The sequence below is a fragment of the Lactuca serriola genome, chromosome 8, assembly GCF_051521515.1.
Source record: "Lactuca serriola cultivar US96UC23 chromosome 8, Lser_US96UC23_V15, whole genome shotgun sequence".
Lineage (NCBI taxonomy): Eukaryota > Viridiplantae > Streptophyta > Magnoliopsida > Asterales > Asteraceae > Lactuca > Lactuca serriola.
Window position 1 is genome coordinate 49,190,935 of NC_136415.1, and position 23,556 is coordinate 49,214,490.

General features: G+C 37.7%; 1 protein-coding gene across 1 annotated transcript; it reads right to left on the reverse strand.

The window, feature by feature from the left end:
* Positions 1 to 6,847: 6,847 nt before the first annotated feature.
* Positions 6,848 to 9,585, reverse strand: LOC145071178 (G-type lectin S-receptor-like serine/threonine-protein kinase SD2-5). The gene has a single exon (XM_079018098.1). It carries the CDS (start codon positions 9,479 to 9,481, stop codon positions 6,917 to 6,919), a length of 2,565 nt encoding a protein of 854 aa, XP_078874224.1. The 5' UTR covers positions 9,482 to 9,585; the 3' UTR covers positions 6,848 to 6,916.
* Positions 9,586 to 23,556: the final 13,971 nt, after the last annotated feature.

Sequence of the window (23,556 nt, forward strand, 5' to 3'; positions counted from 1 at the left end):
GAGAGCTTGTATGCCAAGTTCTCCAAGTGTGAGTTTTGGTTGCGTGAGGTGCAATTTCTCGGATACCTTGTCAACCAGAACGAGATTCTGGTCGACCCGGCCAAGGTCGAGGCCGTGATGAGATGGGAGGTTCCAAAGTCTCCATCCGAGATTCGGAGCTTCCTGGGATTAGCAAGCTATTATCGGAGATTCATTCAGGATTTCTCCAAGATAGTCGTACCCTTGACACGGTTGACGAAGAAGGCCATAGTCTTTTGGTGGGGACCTAAGCAGCAGACTGCCTTTGAGACGGTGAGACAGAGATTGTGCGAGGCGCCAATCTTAGCCCTGCCAGAGGGCGTAGAGGATTTTGTGGTTTACTACGACGCATCCATTTCAGGGTTGGGCGTGGTACTGATGCAGAGGGGCATGTCATTGCCTACGCTTCGAGGCAGCTCAAGCCTCATGAGGCGAACTACTCGACACATGATTTGGAGTTGGGGGCAGTTGTTTTCGCCCTCAAGATTTGGCGACATTACCTCTATGGAGTCCGGTGTACCATATACACGGACCATAAGAATTTGAGGTACCTTATGGATCAGCCGAATCTGAACATGAGGCAGCGTCGATGGTTAGACGTGGTGAAGGATTATGATTGCGAGATCCTCTACCATCCGGGGAAGGCCAACGTGGTGGCCGATGCACTTAGCCGCAAGGCGGCGCCGATCAGGGATATTTGCATGAGGATGACCGTAGTGACTCCCCTGTTGGAGCAAATTCGGGTGGCTCAACAGGAGGCTATCAAGGAGGAGCATCGGAAGAGCGAGCATGTGGTGGGTCAGGTTTCCTCCTTCAATTATGATAGTCGAGGACTATTGACACTACACCGTAGGGTGTGGGTGCCGTATCACGGAGGCGTGCGCCAGATCTTGATGGAGGAGGCGCATAAATCCCGATTCTCTATTCATCCAGGGGCGACGAAGATGTATAGGGATCTTCGTCTAGATTATTGGTCGCCCTGCATGAAGCGGGATGTGGCTTGGTACATCGAGCAGTGCTTGACCTGTAGGAAGGTCAAGGCCGAACATCAGAGACCCATGGCAAGATGTAGCCGTTGGACATCCCGTTGTGGAAATGGGAAGATATCACGATGGATTTTATCACGAAGCTTCCTAGGACCGCGCGTGGAGTAGATTCGATTTGGGTCATCGTGGATCGATTGACCAAGAGTGCTTATTTTATTCCGATTCAGGAGAGCATATTGGCCGAGAAATTGGCCGACATCTATATTAGGGAGATTGTGGCGAGGCACGGGGTGCCAGTATCGGTTATCTCGGACAGGGATGTGCGTTTTACTTCCAGGTTTTGGAAGAGGTTTCATGACGAGTTGGGCACTCGTTTGCATTTTAGCACCGCCTTTCACCCGCAGACAGATGGTCAGAGCGAGCGGACCATCCAGACTCGGGAGGATATGTTGCGGGCGTGCGTGCTAGACTTCGGTGGTAGCTGGGATACCTATCTTCCCTTGGCTGAGTTTTCATATAACAACAGCTACCATGCGAGTATTGACCGCCCTCCTTTTGAGATGCTCTACGGGAGAAGGTGCAGGACCCCAATTTGTTGGGGCAAGGTCAGTCAGCGCGTCATCGGGAGCACCGAAGTGGTGCTCAAGACGACAGAGTTGATCCAACAGCTTCGTAGCAGGCTGCAGACTGCGTAGAGTCGGCAGAGGAGTTACACCGACAGAAGGCATTCAGACTTGGAGTTTCAGGTGGGTGACATGGTCCTCCTGAAGGTATCACCTTGGAAGGGTGTCATTAGGTTCTGGAACAGGGGCAAGTTGGGCCCCAGGTTCATTGGTCCTTTTAGGGTTTTGGCCCGGGTGGGTCGGGCCGCCTATAGGTTGGATCTTCCAGCAGAGCTTAGCCAGATCCACAACACTTTTCATGTTTCTCAGTTGAGAAAATGTTTGGTGGACGAGTCGGCAGTTGTACCCTTGGAGGATATTCAGGTCGATAGCAACCTGAATTATATCGAGAGACCAGTTGCGATCTTCGATCGAAAGACGAGGACCTTGAGGAACAAGGTGGTTCAATTAGTGAAGGTGTAGTGGCAGCACCGGAGGGGTTCAGAGTGGACATGGGAGGCGGAGGAGGAGATGAGGGAGCACTACCCAGAGTTGTTTCTGGAGTCAGCAGACTTCGAAGACGAAGTCTAAGATAAGTGGGGGAGATTTGTAACGCCCCGTTCCTGGTATGTATTTATTTTGATTAAATGTTCTTTTGGGAAGAGCTACTCGGCGAGTTGTAGCCCTAACTCGCCAAGTAGATGTCGAGTGGATGCGGGCTTTAAGTGATCTACTCGGCGAGTCCACGCCTGGACTCGACGAGTAGGCCAATCAGGAGGAGACCCTAATCCTTAGGGTGTGCAGCCTATTTAAATGTCCTTACAGCCCCATCTCAGCCCCCATCACCCTCAGAGTATTCCTTATCGAAAACCCTAGCCTCCATTGATAAGTTTGAGTGATTGTTGCCTTGTGAATGGGACTTTTTGGTGCACCTTGGAGCAAGTGGAAGAAGGGATAAGTTGAAGAGGTCAAGGAGGGGGACTTAGATCCAAAACACATTCATTTGTGGTCATCCATTCTGGTAATAAAGTTTCCATCTTGGTTATTGATCTATTAGATCTTGTTTGTCCCTAAACTGTTGCTTTTAAGTCCTAAAACCCCAAATCCTTGAAGAGAAACCTTATGGTCGGGTTATACTTCAGATCTGGACTCTCATTACCTTCTTGAAGTGTTACGTTTCAGTCATATTGGTGATTAAGGTCCCTCTTGAGCTTAGAACCCCATTAAGAGCTTAGTTTGGACATTTGAAGCCCCTAAAGCTATGCATGCACGTAAAGTTTGCAACTTTACGTGATAAGCATGCCCTAGAAGCCTAGATCTGTGGTTTGGAGCTGCTGCATGGCTCAAATCAGGTCTGTATAGAAAAAGGACTGAATGAACTCGGCGAGTAGAACGATGGACTCAGCGAGTCCTATGAAGTTAGCCGTGGACTCGGCGATTTGGATGAGCAACTCGGCGAGTCCGATGAAGATTGCCTTAGACTCGACGAGTTGTTCTTCAACTCGGCGAGTTAGATGAACTTGGACTTAGTATGTATGCATCGAGGAAGAACGCGTCGAGTGTTCGCTAAGCTCGACGAGTAGAAACGGGTGTAGAACTAGAACAGATGGAAGGGACTCGGCAAGTTGGCGAGCCAACTCGGCAAGTCCGGTCAACCAGGAAGTTGACTTTGACCAGGATGTTGACTTTGACCGGGGGGTAAAATAGTCATTTTAACCTAAGATTAGTTATCAGCATCTGACTTAGTGATTTTGGAAATTTTAGCCGGGGAGCTCCGGTTCAGCAGTCAGGCGCTCGGCAAGCAGACTTTCAGCAACTATTTCGAGGTGAGTTACCTTCCAGTAGCGGTGGGTCTAAGGCCACAATGCCGGCCCACCAGTAGGAGACGTATGATAGATGATTGTCTCTGTGATATCATCTAGGTTTGCTACTACCTGATATGTTAAATGCTAGCATGATATGTTATATGTGACAGTAGTAGAGTTTGGTTGTTAGGACCGGAGGGTAGTCAGACACCCCAGATACGTCTGACAGTATGTGATGCTATGTTTATATGCTAGCATGATCTGTTATATGAGTTAGAGGTAGTAAGAGGGGAGTAGTCCCCAAGTTCGGTTGTTAGGACCGAAGGGTAGTTCAGACACCCCATATATGTCTGATAATATGTTATGTTATGTTATGTGATAGTAGTAGTAGTACGGGGGTGAAATAGTCCCCGAGGTTCGGTTGTTAGGACCGAAGGGTAGTCAGCACCCCAAAACGGCTTGACATGGGTAGTCAACACCCCAGAATGGCTTGACACGGGTAGACGGCACCCCAGAATGGCCGCACGGGTAGTCGGCACCCCAGAATGGTCGTACCGGGTAGTCATGCACCCCAGAATAGCCTGGCAGTATGTATGTTATGTGTTTGTACGGTATGTGGTACGAAGGGGGAACTCACTAAGCTTTGTGCTTACGTCTTTCAGTTGTTGTTTCAGGTACCTCTTCAGCTAGGGGAAAGGAGTCGGCACGGTAGCGGCATATCACACACACACACTCTTGTTTTCCGCACTATGGATTTCTGGGATGTACTCTGAATTATTACTATGATACTACCGGTTTTCAGACATGGATTATTGTTATGAATGTTTTGTAATGATGTTTCTACATATTAATCTAAATTAAAAATGAAATTTTTAACCGGTATTTTTGGGATGTTACACAATGTCATCCCATTATTATGTTACATAGGATGATAGTTGTTATGTGACTTATCTGATTTGTATGATGGATTGAAATAAACCCCAAGGCGGGTCCTATTATCGTATGTTAGGGTTGAAATGAACCCCAGAGCGGGGCCCACTATTGTATGATTAGGTTGAAAGATACCCCGGGGTGAGGCCCTAGGGCGGGGCCCATATGTGTTGATCAGGGTTGAAATACACCCCAGGGCGGGGCTTATATGTGTATATCGGGTTGGATTGAACCCCAAGGTTAAGCCCAGTTATATATTTTGGTATGTGATACTTTAGGGAACTTACTAAGCTTTGGGCTTATAGTTTATGTTTTGGTTTCAGGTAACTCCGGTTCGAAAGGAAAGAGCCTATCGTGATGACACAACATCCTCCCCTCATAATTTTAGCATTTTGAATAATTACACTTTGATATTTTGGGTATTATATTTAGTGATGGTTTATGGAAAAAAATTAATGAATGAAATTGATGGTCTTCAATGAAAAATTTTATCACTATTTTTGGGCTGTTACAAATGGTAGTGACATTATTGCCACTAACGCTCCAAAAAAAAAAGAGATATACTTTCCCTTTACATGGTGTTGCTGCTAAAACCCTAGTGTTACCGCTAAAGCCTCCCTTCACCGCTAAAGGTCCGCACATATATACCCATTTCCTCCATCGCTTTGTGTATTATGTCCTGCTTCCACCTGTCATCATCGGCGATTATGATACCAAAATTGATCCAAGCTTTCGTAGCCTTTATCATCGGCGATGACAAGGATGCCATCATCGACGATAAAAGCAGCAACACTGGTGACAACCTGTAGCTGCCGGAAAACAACATTTTCTCCATATTGTTTTCTATTTCTTTGCTCTCTAGTAACTATCTAAGTGATTATCTACTGATTTGTGTGTTTAGTTTTGTTATTAAACTTTGTTAAACTTTCATGTTGTCATCACCACCACCGCGTCTGCCAGATTTTTTGCTACAACAGAACCACCACAACACGCCCACAACATCACCATTATTCTGATTTTGTTCCACCACAGGTTTTATTCTATTCTGATTTCATTCTACCATAGGTTCTATTAATTTCTGCAAAATAAAGTTTCGTAGCAGTTTTTATACATTTTATATTGTTTTTTTTATAATTTTAAAGTTAACTACAAAAAAAATACAATTAGCGGCGACTTATCTTTTGCGGTGACAATGAGCATTAGCGGCAACATGTGGAGCTTTTGCAACGAGGCAACAACGACTACCTTTTAGCGGCGACAAGTATGCTTTTACTAGTCGCCGCTAATCCCTGCGTTTCTTGTAGTGGAACATCCATGGGGAGGAGTTTGAATTGTTTTGGCGATGAAAGTCGATATCAAAAAAACGTTATGCTAAGTAGTTTTAAATTTTCTAGTTACTTTAAACCAACATAGATTTTTTTTAAGTTTATGATTTCTAGTTTTTTTCTAAGTTTTTAGGATTTTTTTAATGTCATGTTATGTTTTTTTTATAACTAATGCAACGTAATATTTTTTTAATTTTGAAGTAATGAAATGTTATGTTTTTTTTATTAAAATTAAAGGTTTTATTTAAATTAAATTGTTAAAAGAAAATCTGGTACCACTCCTAGTGTGTGGCAAAGAATCACACTTTTGTGATAAAAAAAATGACATGACACTTATGTGTTAGTGAAGAGCATATGGTAAGAGTGGCACCACTCCCTTCAACCTTACAATTGGGAGACTTTTATCACTTGAAGAAGAAGCTTTGAGATAGGCATATCTAGCTAAAGGGTGTGTATTGGTAGTGGCAGTTATGGCGGTCGCTGGTTTCGGAAGATGATAAACTTTATCTGACGATGTGCTATAGTATGTGAGTATCTCCAAGTCTAGTAAGTTCATGAATGGAGTTTGATATACGAGACCTTAGTGCTTCATGTTGGCCTTGATATAATGTCTAAACAAGGGCCTCCTTTTCTTTTTCTTTATATACAAATTGATCAAATTATAGTTTATACTAGTTAAAACGACCCACGCCCTCTAGCATGATCATATGAAGTTAATATCATCTAGTGATTACACCTACTTACTCTTCGACTAAGGGTATCCACAATCCATTGAACTCGAAGGAGTTCAATGGATTGCCATGTCAATGCCACATCAACATTTAACTTTTTATTCAACTATATTCTTTAACATCCATACTCCATTAAACCCTTCAAAGTTTAATGGATTTCTATATTTGGTTTGAAATTTAATTGAAAAAGAAAAGATTAAATCTATTGAGTACCACTAGTGATCATGCAACTCTCACATTCAACTCTCCTCCATATCATCACTCACACTCCATTAAACTTTTATTCAATCCTAGACATCATCCATTCAACTCTTATTAAACTCCCATTATGGATGCTCTAATAACCATAGACAACACATACAATGTGTGTGTATATATATATATATATATATATATATATATATATATATATATATATATATATATATATATATATATATATTATTGTTCTTGAAGAAATAAAAGGCATAAACATTACACGGATAAATAGAAATGATCCAACATAACCTCACTCCAAGATCACCTGGGCCCTGATAGAATAGATGGCAACAATGGCATCGAGTACTTCTCATATTCATCTGTTGCTTTCTGCTGTCTTGGATATAAGAAGTTGTAATCCAAGTCCGATTCAACATTCATTACTCCCTCAAACACCTTAATCACCGTTGACATTGAAGGCCTTTTCGTAAAATCAGTTTGCAAACACCACGAAGCAACTTTCATCATCTCCATGACTTCATTACCATGTACATGCATATCATCACTGCAACTATCAACTATATCCAACAATGCTCCTTGGTCCCAACATCTCTGAAAGACATCCAGTAAGTGCCAACATTCTTCTGGTTGAGATCTATCAAAATTCTTCCTCCCACATAAGATCTCCAAAAGAACGATCCCAAAGCTGTATACATCCACCTTTTCGGTGATAATGGAGCTCAACCATTCTGGAGCAAGATAGCCAGGGGTTCCTCTCATTGTAGTTATCACTTGGCTTTGATTTCTATCAATGAGCTTAGACAACCCAAAATCAGATACTTTGGCATTGAAATCTTTGTCCAAGAGTATGTTCTGAGGTTTAATATCGAGATGAATGATTTTTTGCCGACATTCTTCATGGAGATATGCTAAACCTTTAGCAATATCAAGAATAATCTTCTTTCGACATTCCCACTTGAGTACATGCTTTCGGTCTCCATAGTAGATCCATTGGTCTAAAGATCCGTTATTCATGAAATCATAGACAAGAAGTCTCTCTGATTTCCATGCACAAAATCCTCTAAGTCGAACCAGATTCACATGGTGAATGCTGCCTATGGACTCAACCTCAGCCAAGAATGATTTCTTAACTTGCATAAGACCAACACTATGAAGACATTTCACTGCAACCCTTGATCCATCTTCTAGAGTTCCTTCGAAAACTGATCCAAATCCTCCTTCACCAAGCTTTTTACTGAAATTCTCTGTGGCAGTTTTTAGTTCTTTATACGAAAACCGAGTGGGCATTCCTGTCACTTGATCTAAATGCTCTTCTTCTATTTCACTATCCATTTTTTTCTTTTTGACTAGGGACATAGTAAAACCAACCACAACAAGAAGAAGTAACAAACTTCCAGCTGTGAAACCAATAACTTTCTCAACTTGATTTAATCTGTTTGGTGATTTATGTCTTCTGTTCTGGACTTTTATAAAAGCTGAAGCATGGAGTTGATTATTTACATCCACATCAAATTTCGTCATGGTAAAAAGATCAGAAGGTAAATCACAATACCCACTTGAAGAATTCGAACTCTTATACACAAATATAGCTGCTTTGCATGAGCAGTTGTTCGTACATGCTTGTTTGCATGTCTCCATATCCACATTCACCATGTCACCAGTATACGTGAAGTACTTGATGTTCTTGAGTTCAATGAAATGTTGATCTTTGATAGAATTACATGTGAGAGGAGTAACTTGAGAGCAACCCTTGTTTGGTTGGCTCTCATCCACAGCCCTAAAATATTCTGTACTGGGAGAGCTTGATTTCGGACAGCTACATTGTATATTAGCCGAGCAAATTGAATTTCTCCCACACACCAAAGGATAAGAACACTCTCCAAAATCATAATCGATTAGTAGATCAGCCACTCTCTCGCCTCCAAAGGCTTTCAAATGCCCATCTGGCATTAGTTTTATATATTCAAGTGGGAATTCTTGAGGCATATCAATCGCATCAAGCTTAGTAGAAGAGTTGAAGAAACACACACTCCCATTTAAGAGCTCAACATAAATGCTTTCTTTATTAATTGCATTTGTGCCATTTATCAAGTGTTTGTAATAGACTTGAGGTGGTTTTGATTCAACGTAAGCAAACAGACCTCTATCAGTGAGTTGAAGATAGTAAGAACCTTTTTGAGCAGTCCAATTGGTTGAGGAAACACTAGGTATGAGCTTCTGTCCTTGAAATAGCTTTTGCCCGGCTACCAAACAGTCTGTGGGGTGATCAAAAGATTGCCATCTGATGGAGTTATTGGCATCAAGCAGCATCAAATTTCCGTTATCAGTTAGGTTCATGGAAGAAACAGATTTCCTGGTAGTATTTGTAGTCCAAACTATGCTTCCATCAACATCGTGTAACACCAATTCTCCAGCTGCAGTGAGATTCACTGTTGCACCTTGGCTGACCGGATAGTCTCTGTTGGCTGACCAAATGACTGTCGGATTGCCTTTTGTGCCAAATATGTAATCCGGAGTGTAAAATAACTTGATAACAACGACAAAGAGGTAAGATGTGCAGTTTCCATTACAGAAGAAGCCACATGCAAATCTTTCTTGATCGAGTATGACTCTGATCTTTGAGCCATCGTCTGTGAAATTGATGGAAGGCATGGAAGATTCATCGTTGGTCCAAGTTGTTGAAAGATCTGCAGCAGGAAAGGGTTGCTGAGTATCTGGTATGTTTGTGGCGTTTCCATTAGCAGGAGCAGGAATAAAGCGGTGTGTAACAGCTAAGCCTGGTTTTGGCCAACTAGCAAACACAATGTTGGATGAGAAAACAAGAAAGAAGGCAAAGAAAAAACAAGAGATCCATGGTGCTCTCATCACTATAACACACACACGAGCCTATGAAAATGAATAAATAATTTAAACATCTAATATAAAATGTGACGAGGTTATAAGAACTCAAGTCCAGGCAAATCATGTCAAATCATGTTAAATCATTCACCCTCATTTCCAACATGGGCACCATACATTTTATTTTGGGACATCAAATATAATAGGGTTCACTAAAAAGACACCTTAATTTTCCATTTAGACACCCTATTTGACTTTTAAGGTTTTTTTATTGGTTAAATTTGCATTATTTTTTGAAAAAGTAATTTTAAATAGTTTATTATAGGTTGACTTTTATAAAAAGTAAGGTCTTACAATATTAATTATAAATCGAATCTTTTTTTTTAGAAAATGTAACCATTTCAGAAACGTAGATTATGTAAAGAAACCTTTATTAATTAAAGGCAATTTGGGCCGTTCGTGTCTTACGTCAAAAGATTCAACTAACAACTTTCATATACTTCCTTTAATTGATTGAGTAAAATCCGACCAATAAAAAAATTCAAGATCTTAAGCGGTAAAAGTTTTGATTGTTTGGATGAAGAATAAAGATGGCAAAGATGTAAGAGCCTAAGAGGTGGATTTTCCTACAATTACAAATGTGTTTAAAGACCAACAAGGACAGATCTACCCCTAAGCCATCTTCAAAGAAATTGATATATTTTTGAAGAGATTCATCGATGGTTAAAATATTTGTATAGCGAGGCTTTTCGGACAGGGTTTTTCACCGGGCCTAGACTAAGATGTTTTAGGACCAGTTCCGACTAGCCACATGTTTGTTTTTTTTTTTTTTTTTCTTTTGTCAAATCCATGAGAATTATATCTCAATCATACCCCAATAGTGAAAGGATCTTTGATACTCCACTTTGAAAAGGTGTATCCAAAACCATCTTTTACTTTAAAAATGCAATTCCATTACATGTCATTTTCTAATTTTATATTGATGTTTTTTATAACCATCATTTCATAATTTTCTGTTAATAAATAAAACAATGCATTTTGTAGTTTTTTGTTTTCTAATCCTTAAAAGTTAATAATGTTTATAAATTGATTATATATATATATATATATATATATATATATATATATATATATATATATATATATATATATATATATAGGGTTAGGTTCATTTGAGACGACCTAATTTTGTAAGACCGTGAGACGTATTTTTTTTATTTGTTTTATTTACTTTTATTTTTTTTAGTTAATTCAAGTTCCGAAAATAATATTACAAATTTTTTTTTTTGGATTTTTCCATTTATTTTGCATTTTAAAATTAGTTTTCAAAATATGTACAATGTAATATTCTATTAGAATATTTCACGTATTTTTCAAAAACAAACGGGATTTTTTTTTATTTTTTTTAATTTATTTTTAGTTAATTCAAGTTCCGAAAATAATATTTAAAAAAAGAATTTTTAGATTTTTCCATTTATTTTGCATTTTAAAATTATTTTTAAGAATATGTCAGTGTAATATTCTATTAGAATATTTCACGTATTTTTAAAAAAAAAAAAAACGGGATTTTTTTTTGTATTTTAGTAAATTCAAGTTCCAAAAATAATATTTAAAAAAAGAATTTTTGGATTTTTCCATTTATTTTGCATTTTAAAATTATTTTTAGATTTGATCTCACGGTTTCACAAAATTAGAATGGTCTCAAATGAACCTGAATATATATATATATATATATATATATATATATATATATATATATATATATATATATATATATATATATATATATTATTCATGTTAACTAAGAAAATGGATTAACTAGACCAAACTAGACACCAACCAAGAATGTAGTAGATAAGACTGCCTAGATGAGTTCTCAAGAGAGCGTTTCGTAGACCATGTGATAGGGTCGATTCCGATGTCTATACACATCTAGGTTAGGCCAATTAGTACACATGGATGGCACCATGTCAATAATTAATATAGAGAATACATAACTACAATACCATGCATGTTTAAGAAAAAGTAAAATATATATATATATATATATATATATATATATATATATATATATATATAGAGAGAGAGAGAGAGAAGAGAGAGAGAGAGAGAGAGAGAGAGAGAGAGAGAGGTAGCTTCAAATGTTTTTCAAATCTATTGTGTGCTTCAATGCACCAATATGAATTTAGTATTAATTATATGTATATTAAATGCTATCCATACTTATAACTCATTTTTATGGAAACCAATTAAATTCGTCATTAACGCCAACAATAAAATTTCTTTCAGAATAAATTCATATATAGAAGAATGAGAGTGTATTCCAGTAGAATGAGAGTGTATTTTGCTAGAACACACTCTCGTTTTTCATAATCTATGCAACTTTATTGTATTTTAAGTGAATGAGTCCTTAAACAAAATATGAACTCATATATAAAAACCTAGATGTGAATTTATTTTGAAAGAATGTTATTACTGACATTAATGACAGATTTAATAAGTTTCCATAAAAAGAGAATTATAATTATGGATATCATTTAATATACATATAATTATGGAAATCATTTAATATCTATATTTATTTAATTAAATAATTATTTAATTTACTAAATTCCTATTGGTGCATTCTAGCACATAATAAATATAAGAAACAAAATCACCTAGCCATATATATATATATATATATATATATATATATATATATGGAGAATTTCGTATATGTCTTTGGTAAACAACAAAATATCTTAATTATCCAACTTAAAACCTAAATATCATATTTATGCTTCTTTACCTTTACAATATCGCATTTGGCCCAAATACTTTTTTTAAACATTTTGTAATCGGTTTTTATACTTACAATCAATATAATTAAATGAAAATAACTTTATTGACCTTGTTGACCATGAGTATGTACAATACCCTTTTGACATATAACATACAAAGCAAATTTATCCTGATAAACAACTAACCCTTGTAACTGGATCACCGTCTTTAGTAGACGACATATTATACAGGGAAGGTTGTAAATACGTGACTTGCATATACGTGATAAGAAGTTGCATATACATGGCCAATTATCCTTTCAAGATCGTGCACTCACACATTCACAATCACATATATGCAGCAATGTCGCATTCACGAGTCACGTATTCACAATCAAGCAACAGTTTTGATTACGAATTTTGATTATAAACTTTTGATTGTAAATTCTGCAAATACATGGCCAGGTTACAAGTGTTGTTGTTTATGATTTGTATGTGGGTTATACTCTGATTAACATGTATGTAAGAGAAAGCTCTTGGATGGTGCTTGTATATTGTTCGATGAAATGACCAATCAAAATGAAATATCATGGTTGTTTATCCGCATACTACTTAGATTAGGTGTGAGTAGTAGAACCTTATGCATATTGTAAATACATGTGGAACCTAAGATTGTGTCTCCAAAAGAGATTTTATGGTGAGAGGGACTAGGGAGAATCCAACATATATAATCACTTACAACATATAAGGTTGTGTCACATCGATATGGAATAAACTAATACTTCCCCTCAAAGTCGGAGGCTTGATGAGTATAGAGAGAGATGTCACGAGCCACGGAGGTGCAGGACGTCGAATCTCATATCATATAAATATATGTGGAGCCCAAGATTTTCTCTCGAAAATAGCTCTTATGGAGATAAAGAAGACTCCAACATATATAGTGAGTAATTTGTAAGACCGTGTCACACCAATGTGAGATACACTAACACATATAAGATTTGTGGCTAGAAAATTATGTTATGCTCTACGGTTGACATCAAGGATGCTTTGTTATCTTGTTGTTTTGTTATATCAGATATAGTTATCATGTCCATGAAGGTGAAGGGGTATTGCCTGGAAGTCAATAGTTAACTTGGGAAGGGAACATAAAAAGTCATTGTTCACTTTTAGTTATGCATGTTGTTTCACGATGGATTGCCTTAGTGCTCAGCCATTCTAGTTTTTTGATGTTTCAGTGGCATGGGATGATGGTTGAAATAATTGGTAGATCATTCTACTCAATCACTAGTGCAAGGTCTACATAATACTCTTAACATCATCTCAAAAAGATCAAAATTTGATTCAAATTATGGTAGGATTCAACACCAATTATTTTAAACGTACACTGCTATTTTTCAAAGTTGAGCTAATAAATATGCCAATAAGTGTAGATATGGAAACATGACTTTTGGTGCTTTTCATTTCTGGTTATTGTATTTTTACTTTTACGAAATTTCTCTTTTGGTCCGTGTAGTTTTTAATTTTCAAGAAATTACTTACTCACACTTTTGGTCCCTATAGTTTGCAATGTTCCACACTTTATGTCCATGTTTTGATAATTTTTACAAGAAGACTAAATTACAGTTTGAGTCCTTGTGGTTTCTATAATTACTTATTATTATTTTTAATAAATATGTCATCTCTTTTAAATTATACACACAATCTTAAGGATCAATCTTTTATATTATTTAATTCATTAAAAGATATAAGATTAATAAATTATTTGCAACCATAGGCCGTCACAACTATTTGTTTTAAAATATTAGTGTTAATTTCATTGGATGTTATGAAACTTCACCATATTAGAGATAGGTATTCCAATTTCAAATACAAAAATGCTTTTGGAGAATCCATTATTGTAAAGGTCTATAAAAATCATGGAGTAGTTCATAAATAAAAGTCCCAATGTGAAGAGTGGCGTTGCAAACATCATGTTTCTTCCTAGGGACAGTTTCTGGAAGGGATAATTTATTGGATTAGGTGTCTAAGCCCATAACTATAATTGGTATGTACTTGATCTAATAGTGATATGGTCATTTTGGGTTGCCTTCACCATAGCAACAATGAATTATGGAGAAAGAGGTTAATAAATGATTTATTAATATATTATAAGAGTAATATATTATTGAGAAATCATATTATTTAATAAGTATTAATCAGAAATTAATTTATAATTAATTTTGGGATTAAAGGAACTGATTAAAAGAACATATAACTAATATTCCAAATCACTAATAATTGCAATTTGGACTGATGAACTTCTTAAGGATGGGTTGGACGAAATCTATGGGAAGCCCATATAGATTTCGTCCAAGGAGTATTCTAGACGGAGTTTATGAGTTGCTTAAGGGTTAAGCAACCAGATTAGGGTTTCCACCAAAACCCTAGCAGCCACAAGTATTTAAGGACCCTCAGCCTCTAGAATTCGGCCATTTGATTCCCAAGAGAGACCCTAGCCAATTTCATACTTCTTCTCCCTCATTCTTTGCTTGTGGTGTTTGTGACTCCATTAGAGGTGAAACACTTGAGGCACTAGGCTTTCGAAGGTCAAGGAATTGAAGAAGGATTACTTGTTATTACGAGATAACAAGAAAGGTAACATCTAAACCCTATTAGTTTCGATTTCTATATCATTAGAATTAGGGTTATTGCTTTGGAAATTTTGTTGCGTGTACAACTTGAGAAAAACCTAGACTCAAAGCAATTATGGTTAAATGTGCACATAGGAATGTTGTAATGTTCAAAACCCATCAATTGTATCAGAGCTTAGGGTGTTTTTCTGTTATATTTGATGCAATTATGATTCTTCAAAGCTGAATTAAAAATCGTTTTTGCTCTCTGCCTGCTGAACTCGACGAGCACAATCATGAACTTGACGAGTTGGGTTGACTCGACGAGTCCATGCCCTAACTCGACGACTTGGTTCATCTGTTGGCAACTTTTTCGGATTTCAGGCCTAAATTAGATAAGGATAATTACCTAAAATTGTTTTAACTGTTTAAAATCGAATTTTCTGATATGGTAATGGATATCATCATCTATTTAAAAGATAATGGTCAAAATTATATGATTAGTTTAATTATTTAAAATTTGATCTAGAAGTTTTGAAAAGTTTCAAAATTTTCCCTCAAGTTCTGGAATTTAAAATTTAATTAAAAGGTTTGATTTTGAAAATTTTAAATTCTAGACCCTAGTATTTTAAGAGTTTAAAATACACCCTTGTATTATTATAATATTAAAAGCTTAATTTATATATATATATATATATATATATATATATATATATATATATATATATGTATGTATGTATGTATGTATGTATAAGATTAGTCGGTCTTACCATTAGTAGGCCTCATTCACGAAGCCGATCTATAAGAGGGGTATAAGGAAACTGTCTATAAAATGGCAGTTGAGTGGGTGCCCACTCTCACCCATTGCTTCCTTGATTAGTGGAGGGTCGTTAGCCGAACGGGTAGGATAGGACATTAATTCTCTTATTAATAAGTGTAATGATAAATACAAAGTAACTCAAATGTTTTCATAAAGTCCCAATCTTAGTTACTTTAGGAAAAATATGAAAATGATGCTAGTCCATTAAATTATACTTTACACCTTGCCAAGTCGTTAGTGGAGCGTGTGTGGTTAATCGGCACACTAACTTGGAATAACATGGATGGGGAAAGGTAGCTCGAGAATTATCATAGATCAATGGAGCATGTGTGGTTAACCGGCACATTGATTAGGTGGTAAATGACATCGAGAGTGTCAAGTTAATTTGCATTTTGATTCACACCTTGTTTGTGATCCTCGGTATCCCAGTCACAAACTTGAAGGGCAATCAAGATTAAACATGCCATTGAAAAGTTCAATGGATCTCAAAAGAATATAGGAATTTCATTTAAAACTTAATTCATTTGTTAAAAATTTCGTTTCCTTGGTGAAATTGGTAAATCTTCATTTACCTACCTTTAAATAATTTACAATTGGATTACGGCATCCCTTTTTCGAATTTTGAATTATTGTATTGAGTCCTAGCCTTAATATTTCATTTGGGTGTTATATTAAGGAATTCTTGGATAATCATAAACTTGTTCTTTTTCCTTTTCAGATGTCTGGGTCAAACAACGCTTCTAGCTCCAACTCCTCAAGCTCATTTTCCCTCATGAATATTTGTGGGAGGGCCATCTTTGATGGGTCAAATTTCAACGATTGGATTCGCAATATCCGAATGGCCCTTCGAGAAGAGGAAATACGTCCTTGACAAAGAGCTCAAGGAGGTGAATGAAGAAACTGCTACTCCTGATGAATTGGCTGAGTATAGGACGCGACAAAGGTTTCGTGCATCATGGTAGCCACTATGACTCCTGAGCTGCAGCGGTTCTACGAGGACTTCTGGCCTTTCGAGGTGCACCAAGAATCGATTGAAAGGTACCATCAAAGTGCACGTCAAGAGAGGTACGAGATTGTTCCCTCATTTATAACAACCAAAATGAGAGATGGAGAGTCCATCACGAGCCACTTGCAAAGAATGCAAAGGTATGTGGATCGTCTGCTCAAGTTGAATGTCAACTTTGATGAAGAGTTAGCTATTGATATAGTCCTACACTCTCTACCTCCTTACTATGATCAGTTCAAGATGACTTATCATATGAGCAATGAGGAAGTAACCTTGAGCAAACTTCAGGGGTTGTTTAGAATTGTTGAAAGTAGACTTAAAGGAAAAGTTGTTGAGTCTACCCCTACTGCTGCTATTGCCCAAGTCCTGGCCATTGGACAAGGGAAGGGAAAGAAGTGGAAAGCTCCCTCTAAGAACTTCAAGGGAAAGTCCCACGATGGATCTTCTTCAAGTGGATCCAAAGGTAAGACCGGTTCTGCCACTCCCTCCTCAAATCCTAAAAAGGCAACGTGCTTTTACTGCCAAGAGATGGGGCACTTGAAACGATGCCTGAAGTACTTGCAGGACATCAAGGATGGGAAGATAAAGCCCACCTTAGCAGGTATTTACACTATTCTATCTAATAATGCATCACATGCTAATTCTTGGGTGCTTTAAATAGGATGTGGTTTTCACATTTGTTCTGATTTGCAGGGGATAAAAAGAAGTAGGGATGTGGAGCATGGGAAGATGAACTTGATAATAGGGAATAGGAAATTTTTGCCTCTCACCAAGATCGGGATTTATTCTTTAGTGCTTAGTACTGGGTTAGGGTTAGAATTGAACGATTGTTGTTACTTGTTAGAGGTGATGAGGAATATTATTTCTTTCCATGGTTTGTACAGACAAGGTTTTAGATTTTCATTTAATAAGGAAATTGGTTCTATAAATGCATATTATAATGGTTTATTTTATTTTGAAGCATTGTCTTGTAATGGTGTATATGAAACTGTGATGGTTGTAGACAACTAAGGAAATAATGGGTTGCATATTGATCTGTCTATTGGTTTAGAGAAGGCATGCTTGTGGCATTGTCATCTTGGACATGTCAACAAGAAGCGCATAGCCCAAATCCAAAAAGACAGAGTATTGGAGTCATTTGACCTTAGGTCGGATGACACGTGCGAGTCTTGTTTACTTGGAAAGATGACTAAATCACCTTTCACTGGTTCTTTTGAAAGAGGTGAGGGATTTTTGGATCTCATACACACAGATGTGTGTTAGGCCCTTTAGATCCACCACAAGGTATGTGAACCATTTCTATGTGACTTTTACCGATGATTATAGTAGATATGAGTATATCAACTTAATCAAGCATAAGTCAGAAAACTTTGAAAAGTTCAAAGAGTTTAAGCAAGAAATGGAGAATCAATTGGGCAGGAAGATAAAGATGCTCTGATCCGATAGGGGTGGTGAGTATCTTAGTATTGAGTTCCACGACTATCTTAAGGAATGTGGAATTGTTTCACAATTGATGCCACCTAGGACAACACAACTTAATGGTGTGGCTGAGAGGCGCAATCGAACCTTGTTGGACATGGTTTGTTCTATGATGAGTCGAGCTTCGTTATCTATCTCATTCTAGGGGTATACCTTAGAGACTGTCCCCCATATCCTTAATCTAGTCCTAACTAAGAAGGTTGCCAAAACACCTCACGAGATGTGGACATGGAAAGTTCCCTCATTTGCACATATCAAGGTTTGGGGCTGTGAAGCTTTCCTAAGACGAGAGACTCGCGACAAGATTAAACCTCGAAGTGAGCGATGTATTTTCATCGGCTATCCACAGAAATCCTTTGGATATCTGTTCTACAAACCTAGTGAGAACGTGGATTTTATAGCACGGAGAGGAGTCTTTCGCGAGAGAGAGCTCATATGCCAAGGAGACTGTGAGAGGAAAATTTATCTTGAAGAGCTTCAAGAGTCAAGAATTGAAGGAACCTCTAAACCTAAGGCGGAGATTCATGTTGAACCGGCTGATGAATCAATACCTCTTAGACGTTCCAGTAGAGTTAGTGTTCCACCTGTGTTGTATGGTTTCCATATAACAGTTAAAGGTGATATGTTTATCAGTGATAACACACTGATAAATTTGGTTGAACCTAACAACTACAAGGAAGCCATGGCAGGCCCGGAGTCTGCAAAGTGGAAAGAGGCGATGGATAGCGAGATTTAGTCCATGTATGACAACCAAGTTTGGAACTTAGTTGACAATGTACCAGGTCGTAAGACGGTCGGGTGCAAGTGGTGTTGGATAAGGTGTCTAAGTCCATAACTATTTCTGGTATGTACTTGATCCAACCCGACATGGTCCATTTGGGTTGCATGGCACCATGCAATTGGATAGACTAAATGAAAGAAATAACACTTGTGGTTATTAATATATTATAAGTTCTAATATTGGTTGGTTATGTAAATCATCCATAGCTTATATAGTGGGCTAAGAGGCTCCATGGATAATCAAGTTGGGTTAAACCCATTGGATGCTCCATGGAGGCTCCATGGGAGTTACAAACCCATGGGTCATGGAAATGAAGAGTCATGACACATTAGGGTTTACATGGTGTAACCCTAGATGTGTCAACACTATATAAAGCTCATGTATTCTCCCAAAATCGGAACTACTAGTGAAACAAGAGGGCTTGGCCGATTTTAGTGTGTTATACTTTCTCTCCAAGTTTACTCCATAGCATTTGGTGTTGTGTGAAGCATTTGAGGCATCACACTTGGGGTGCTAGGCTCACAAGTTTTCAAGGAACATTTACAACAACAAGGTATGTAGTTCTATCTATTATTTAAGTTAAAATTGTTCCCCATGTATGCTAGATAGGATCATAGCCTTGGAAATCAACTTTGCATGATAATTAGACAAACATAGATCCAAAGTTATTAGGGTTGCATGTACACTTAGGAAGTGTTAGAATGCTCAAAACTCATCAGTGGTATCATAACCTAGGCTTGTTTGTTTGTTATTTGTGCTAAAAAGTTGAAAAAAGTCGAAAAACTTGTTGTCTGCCTGATGAACTCGCCGAGTCCATAGGGGGACTCGCCGAGTTCATGTGTATCTTCAACCTACTCGCCGAGTAGGTTCATGCACTCGGCGAGTAGGAGCGACAGAGTGCAGATTTTCGACCTTTGCTGCTGGAAATGGACTAGAAACATTACCCTAAACTATTTTGGTGTTATTAAACTTGTTTTAGATGGTGTAATGTTTGTTCTAATCCATTTACAATGGCAAATATCAATTTTTCATGATTATATGTGTTCATATGGTCATGAAACTTTGATATGAATATTCATGTTCTTGATCTTATGAATTTAGATGATCATAGGAATTACTTGTAACCTACTTGGTAGTTTAATACTTGATCATAATGTGTTTTAATGGAGTCCATAACTTGTCCTCAAGTTATGGAAAACCAAGAGTCACACTTGAATTAAAACCATTAAAAGAACACACGAGTTAGAAAAATGAAGAGTCTTCATTTTTATTACTCTATTTAACTCATAAGTTACAAGAAATGAAAAGTTTTGAAAGTTTACAAAACTTGCCCTCAAGTTTTGGAACAAATAAAGTCTTGATTAAAACTTTAGTTCCAACCCTTAGATTTTTAAAAGTTAAAATTCTACCCTTATACTTATAATATTATAAAGTTATTAATAATATATATATATATATATATATATATATATATATATATATATATATATATATATATGTATGTATAAGATCAAAGTTGTCTTACCGCTAGTACGCCTCATTCACGAAGTCGGTCTATAAGGTGGGTATAAGGTTGTTGCCTATAAAATGGCAACTTAATGGGTGTCCACTCTCACCCACTGCTTGTTTGACTAGTGGAGGGTCGTTAGCCGAACGGGTAAGACAAGGACTTATAAATTCTCATTAAAATTATAATGATTATTATTAAGTAACTAAATGTTTTATAAATTCCCAATCTTAGTTACTTTAGGAAAATGTGAATAAGGTGCTAATCCATGAAATTACACTTTGCACCTTGTCTAAGTCATTGGTGGAGCGTGTGTGGTTTACCGGCACACTAACTTGGACTTAACAAGGAAGGCAAAGGATGATTTAAGTTTTTCATGAGGTCGGAAGGAGCGCGTGTGGTTTACCGGCACTACGATTAAGTGAAAAACATTAAGGGTGCCAAGTAATTTGCATGGTTACTTCACACCTTGTTTTGTGATCCTCGGTATCCCAGTCGCAAAACATGAAGGTCACACTCGAGATTGAAATATGCCATTGAAAAGTTCAACGAATCTCAAAGAATCTAGGAATTTCTAAAAAGCCAAATAAAAACCTAATAATTTATATTTCGTTTTCATGGTGGAAATTGGTGAATCGTCATTCACCTACCTTTCAAATATGTTATAACTTGGATTAAGGCATCCCTCTTCTAGGTTATAATATATTGTGATTGGATCCTAGCCTTAATTCTACATTTGGGTGTTTTATTAAGGACTATCCCAATATCTAAACTAAACCTTTTCCTTCTTTTCAGATGTCTTCCAACAATGCTACTCCTGGCTCAAACCCTACAGGCTCCTTCTCTCTCATGAACCTTTGTGGGAGAGTCATCTTTGATGGATCTAACTTTACTGATTGGATCAGAAACATCAGGATGGTCACTCGTTACGAGAACAAGGAATATCTTCTTGACAAGGAGCTCAAGGTTCCTGAGCCAAGTGCTACTCCTGATGAGTTTGATGAATATGAGGCACATGAAAGAGATGCTACCAAAGTGGCATGTATCATGATGGCCACCATGACAGCCGAGCTCCAAAAGTCCTATGAGGAGTACTATCCTTTTGAGATGCACCAGGATTTGATGGATCACTACCATCAAAGTGCTCGTCAAGAGCGATATGAAATCATCTCCTCTATGATCACAACCCGAATGAAAGATGGCGAACCCATCACAAGCCACATGCAGAAAATGCAAAGGTATGTGGATCGATTGATGAAGTTGAATGTGAACTTCCCTGAGGAGTTAGCAATAGATATTATTTTGCACTCCTTACCTTCGTGTTATGATCAATTCCGCATGACATACCACATGAATAAGGAGGAAGTTACACTTAGCAAACTTCAGGGACTCCTAAAGACCGCAGAATCAGGTCTTAAAGGTAAGTCGGTTGTGACCACTCCTGTTACTACTCCAAACTCCGCACCTATCCTGGCAATCGGGAAAGGTAGAGGGAAGAAGAGAAAGAACCCTTCGAAGGGTACCAAGGGTAAGACCCTTGATGGCTCCTCTTCTAGCGGAACCAAGAAAGGTTTTGTTACACCTTCTTCTGATCCCAAAGAGGCTGAATGCTTCTACTGCCACGAAAAGGCGCACTGGAAGCGTAACTGCCCAAAGTACCAGCAAGATTTGAAGGATGAGAAAGTTAAACCCAACCATGCAGGTATTTACACTATATCATCTAATAATTCACTCTATTCTAACTCTTGGGTCCTTGATACCGGTTGCGGTATTTATATTTGTTCTGAAATCCAGGGACTAAGAACAAGTGAGAATGTGGAGCATGGAAAGATAAACTTAACCATGGGGAATAGGAAAGTTTCACCTGTCACCAAGATTGGAGTTTATACTTTGTTGCTTAGTAGTGGATTTACTTTAGATTTGAATAAATGTTGTTACTCGCCAGAAATGGCAAGAAATGTTATTTCCCTTCATGCTTTGTATAAACAAGGTTTTACCTTTTCTTTTGATAACGAAACTGGTTGAATAAATGCTTTCTTTAATAATGTGTTTTATTTTAAAGCATTACCTTGTGATGGTGTGTATGAAGTTGTGTCTGTTGTAGATAACTTAGGAAATAATGTATTGTGTATTGATTCTTCTAATAACTTGGATAAAACATCATTATGGCATTGTCGTCTTGGGCATATAAGCAAGAAACGCATAGGCCAACTCCAAAAGGATGGAGTCTTGGAGTCATTTGACCTAAAGTCAGATGATAGTTGCGAATCATGCTTGCTTGGAAAAATGACAAAGTCACCCTTCACTGGTTTGTGTGAGAGGGGTGAAGGTTTGTTGGATCTTGTACACACGGATGTGTGTGGACCCTTCAAACATGCCACAAGGGATGCTAATCGTTATTACGTGACTTTTACGGATGATTATAGTAGATATGGATATGTCTACTTAATCAAGCATAAGTCAGAGACTTTCGAAAAGTTTAAGGAATTTAAACAGGAAGTCGAGAATCAATTGGGCAAGAACATTAAGATGCTCCGATCCGATCGAGGTGGTGAGTATCTTAGTTCAGAGTTCCTTGACTATCTTAAGGAATGTGGGATTGTCTCACAATTGACACCTCCCAGGACACCACAGTTGAATGGTGTAGCTGAGAGGCGTAATCGAACCTTGTTGGACATGGTTCGTTCCATGATGAGTCGAACTACGCTACCAATCTCATTTTGGGGGTATGCCTTAGAGATTGCCACCCATATCCTTAATCTGGTCCCTACAAAGAAGGTTGCCAAAACACCTCACGAGATGTGGGCTGGAAAAGTTCCTAGTCTAGCCCACATCAAAGTTTGGGGTTGCGAGGCTTTCATGAGACGTGAGACTCATGACAAGCTTAAACCTCGAAGCGAGAAGTGTATTTTCATCGGCTACCCACAAAAATCCTTTGGTTACCTCTTCTACAGACCTAATGAGAATGTGGTCTTTGTAGCAAGGAGGGCTGTCTTTCGAGAGAGAGAGAGAGAGTTCATAAGTCAAGGAGACAATGGGAGGCTAATTGACCTTGAAGAACTTCAAGAGTCAAGTGGTGAAGGAACCTCAAACCCTAGCAGTCAACTTGAGGAGGAACCTCCTATTGATCCAATTATA

Bases quoted from the DNA above. Each gene is read 5' to 3' on its own strand.
- LOC145071178 (XM_079018098.1), bottom strand. From the start codon at position 9,481: ATGAGAGCACCATGGATCTCTTGTTTTTTCTTTGCCTTCTTTCTTGTT.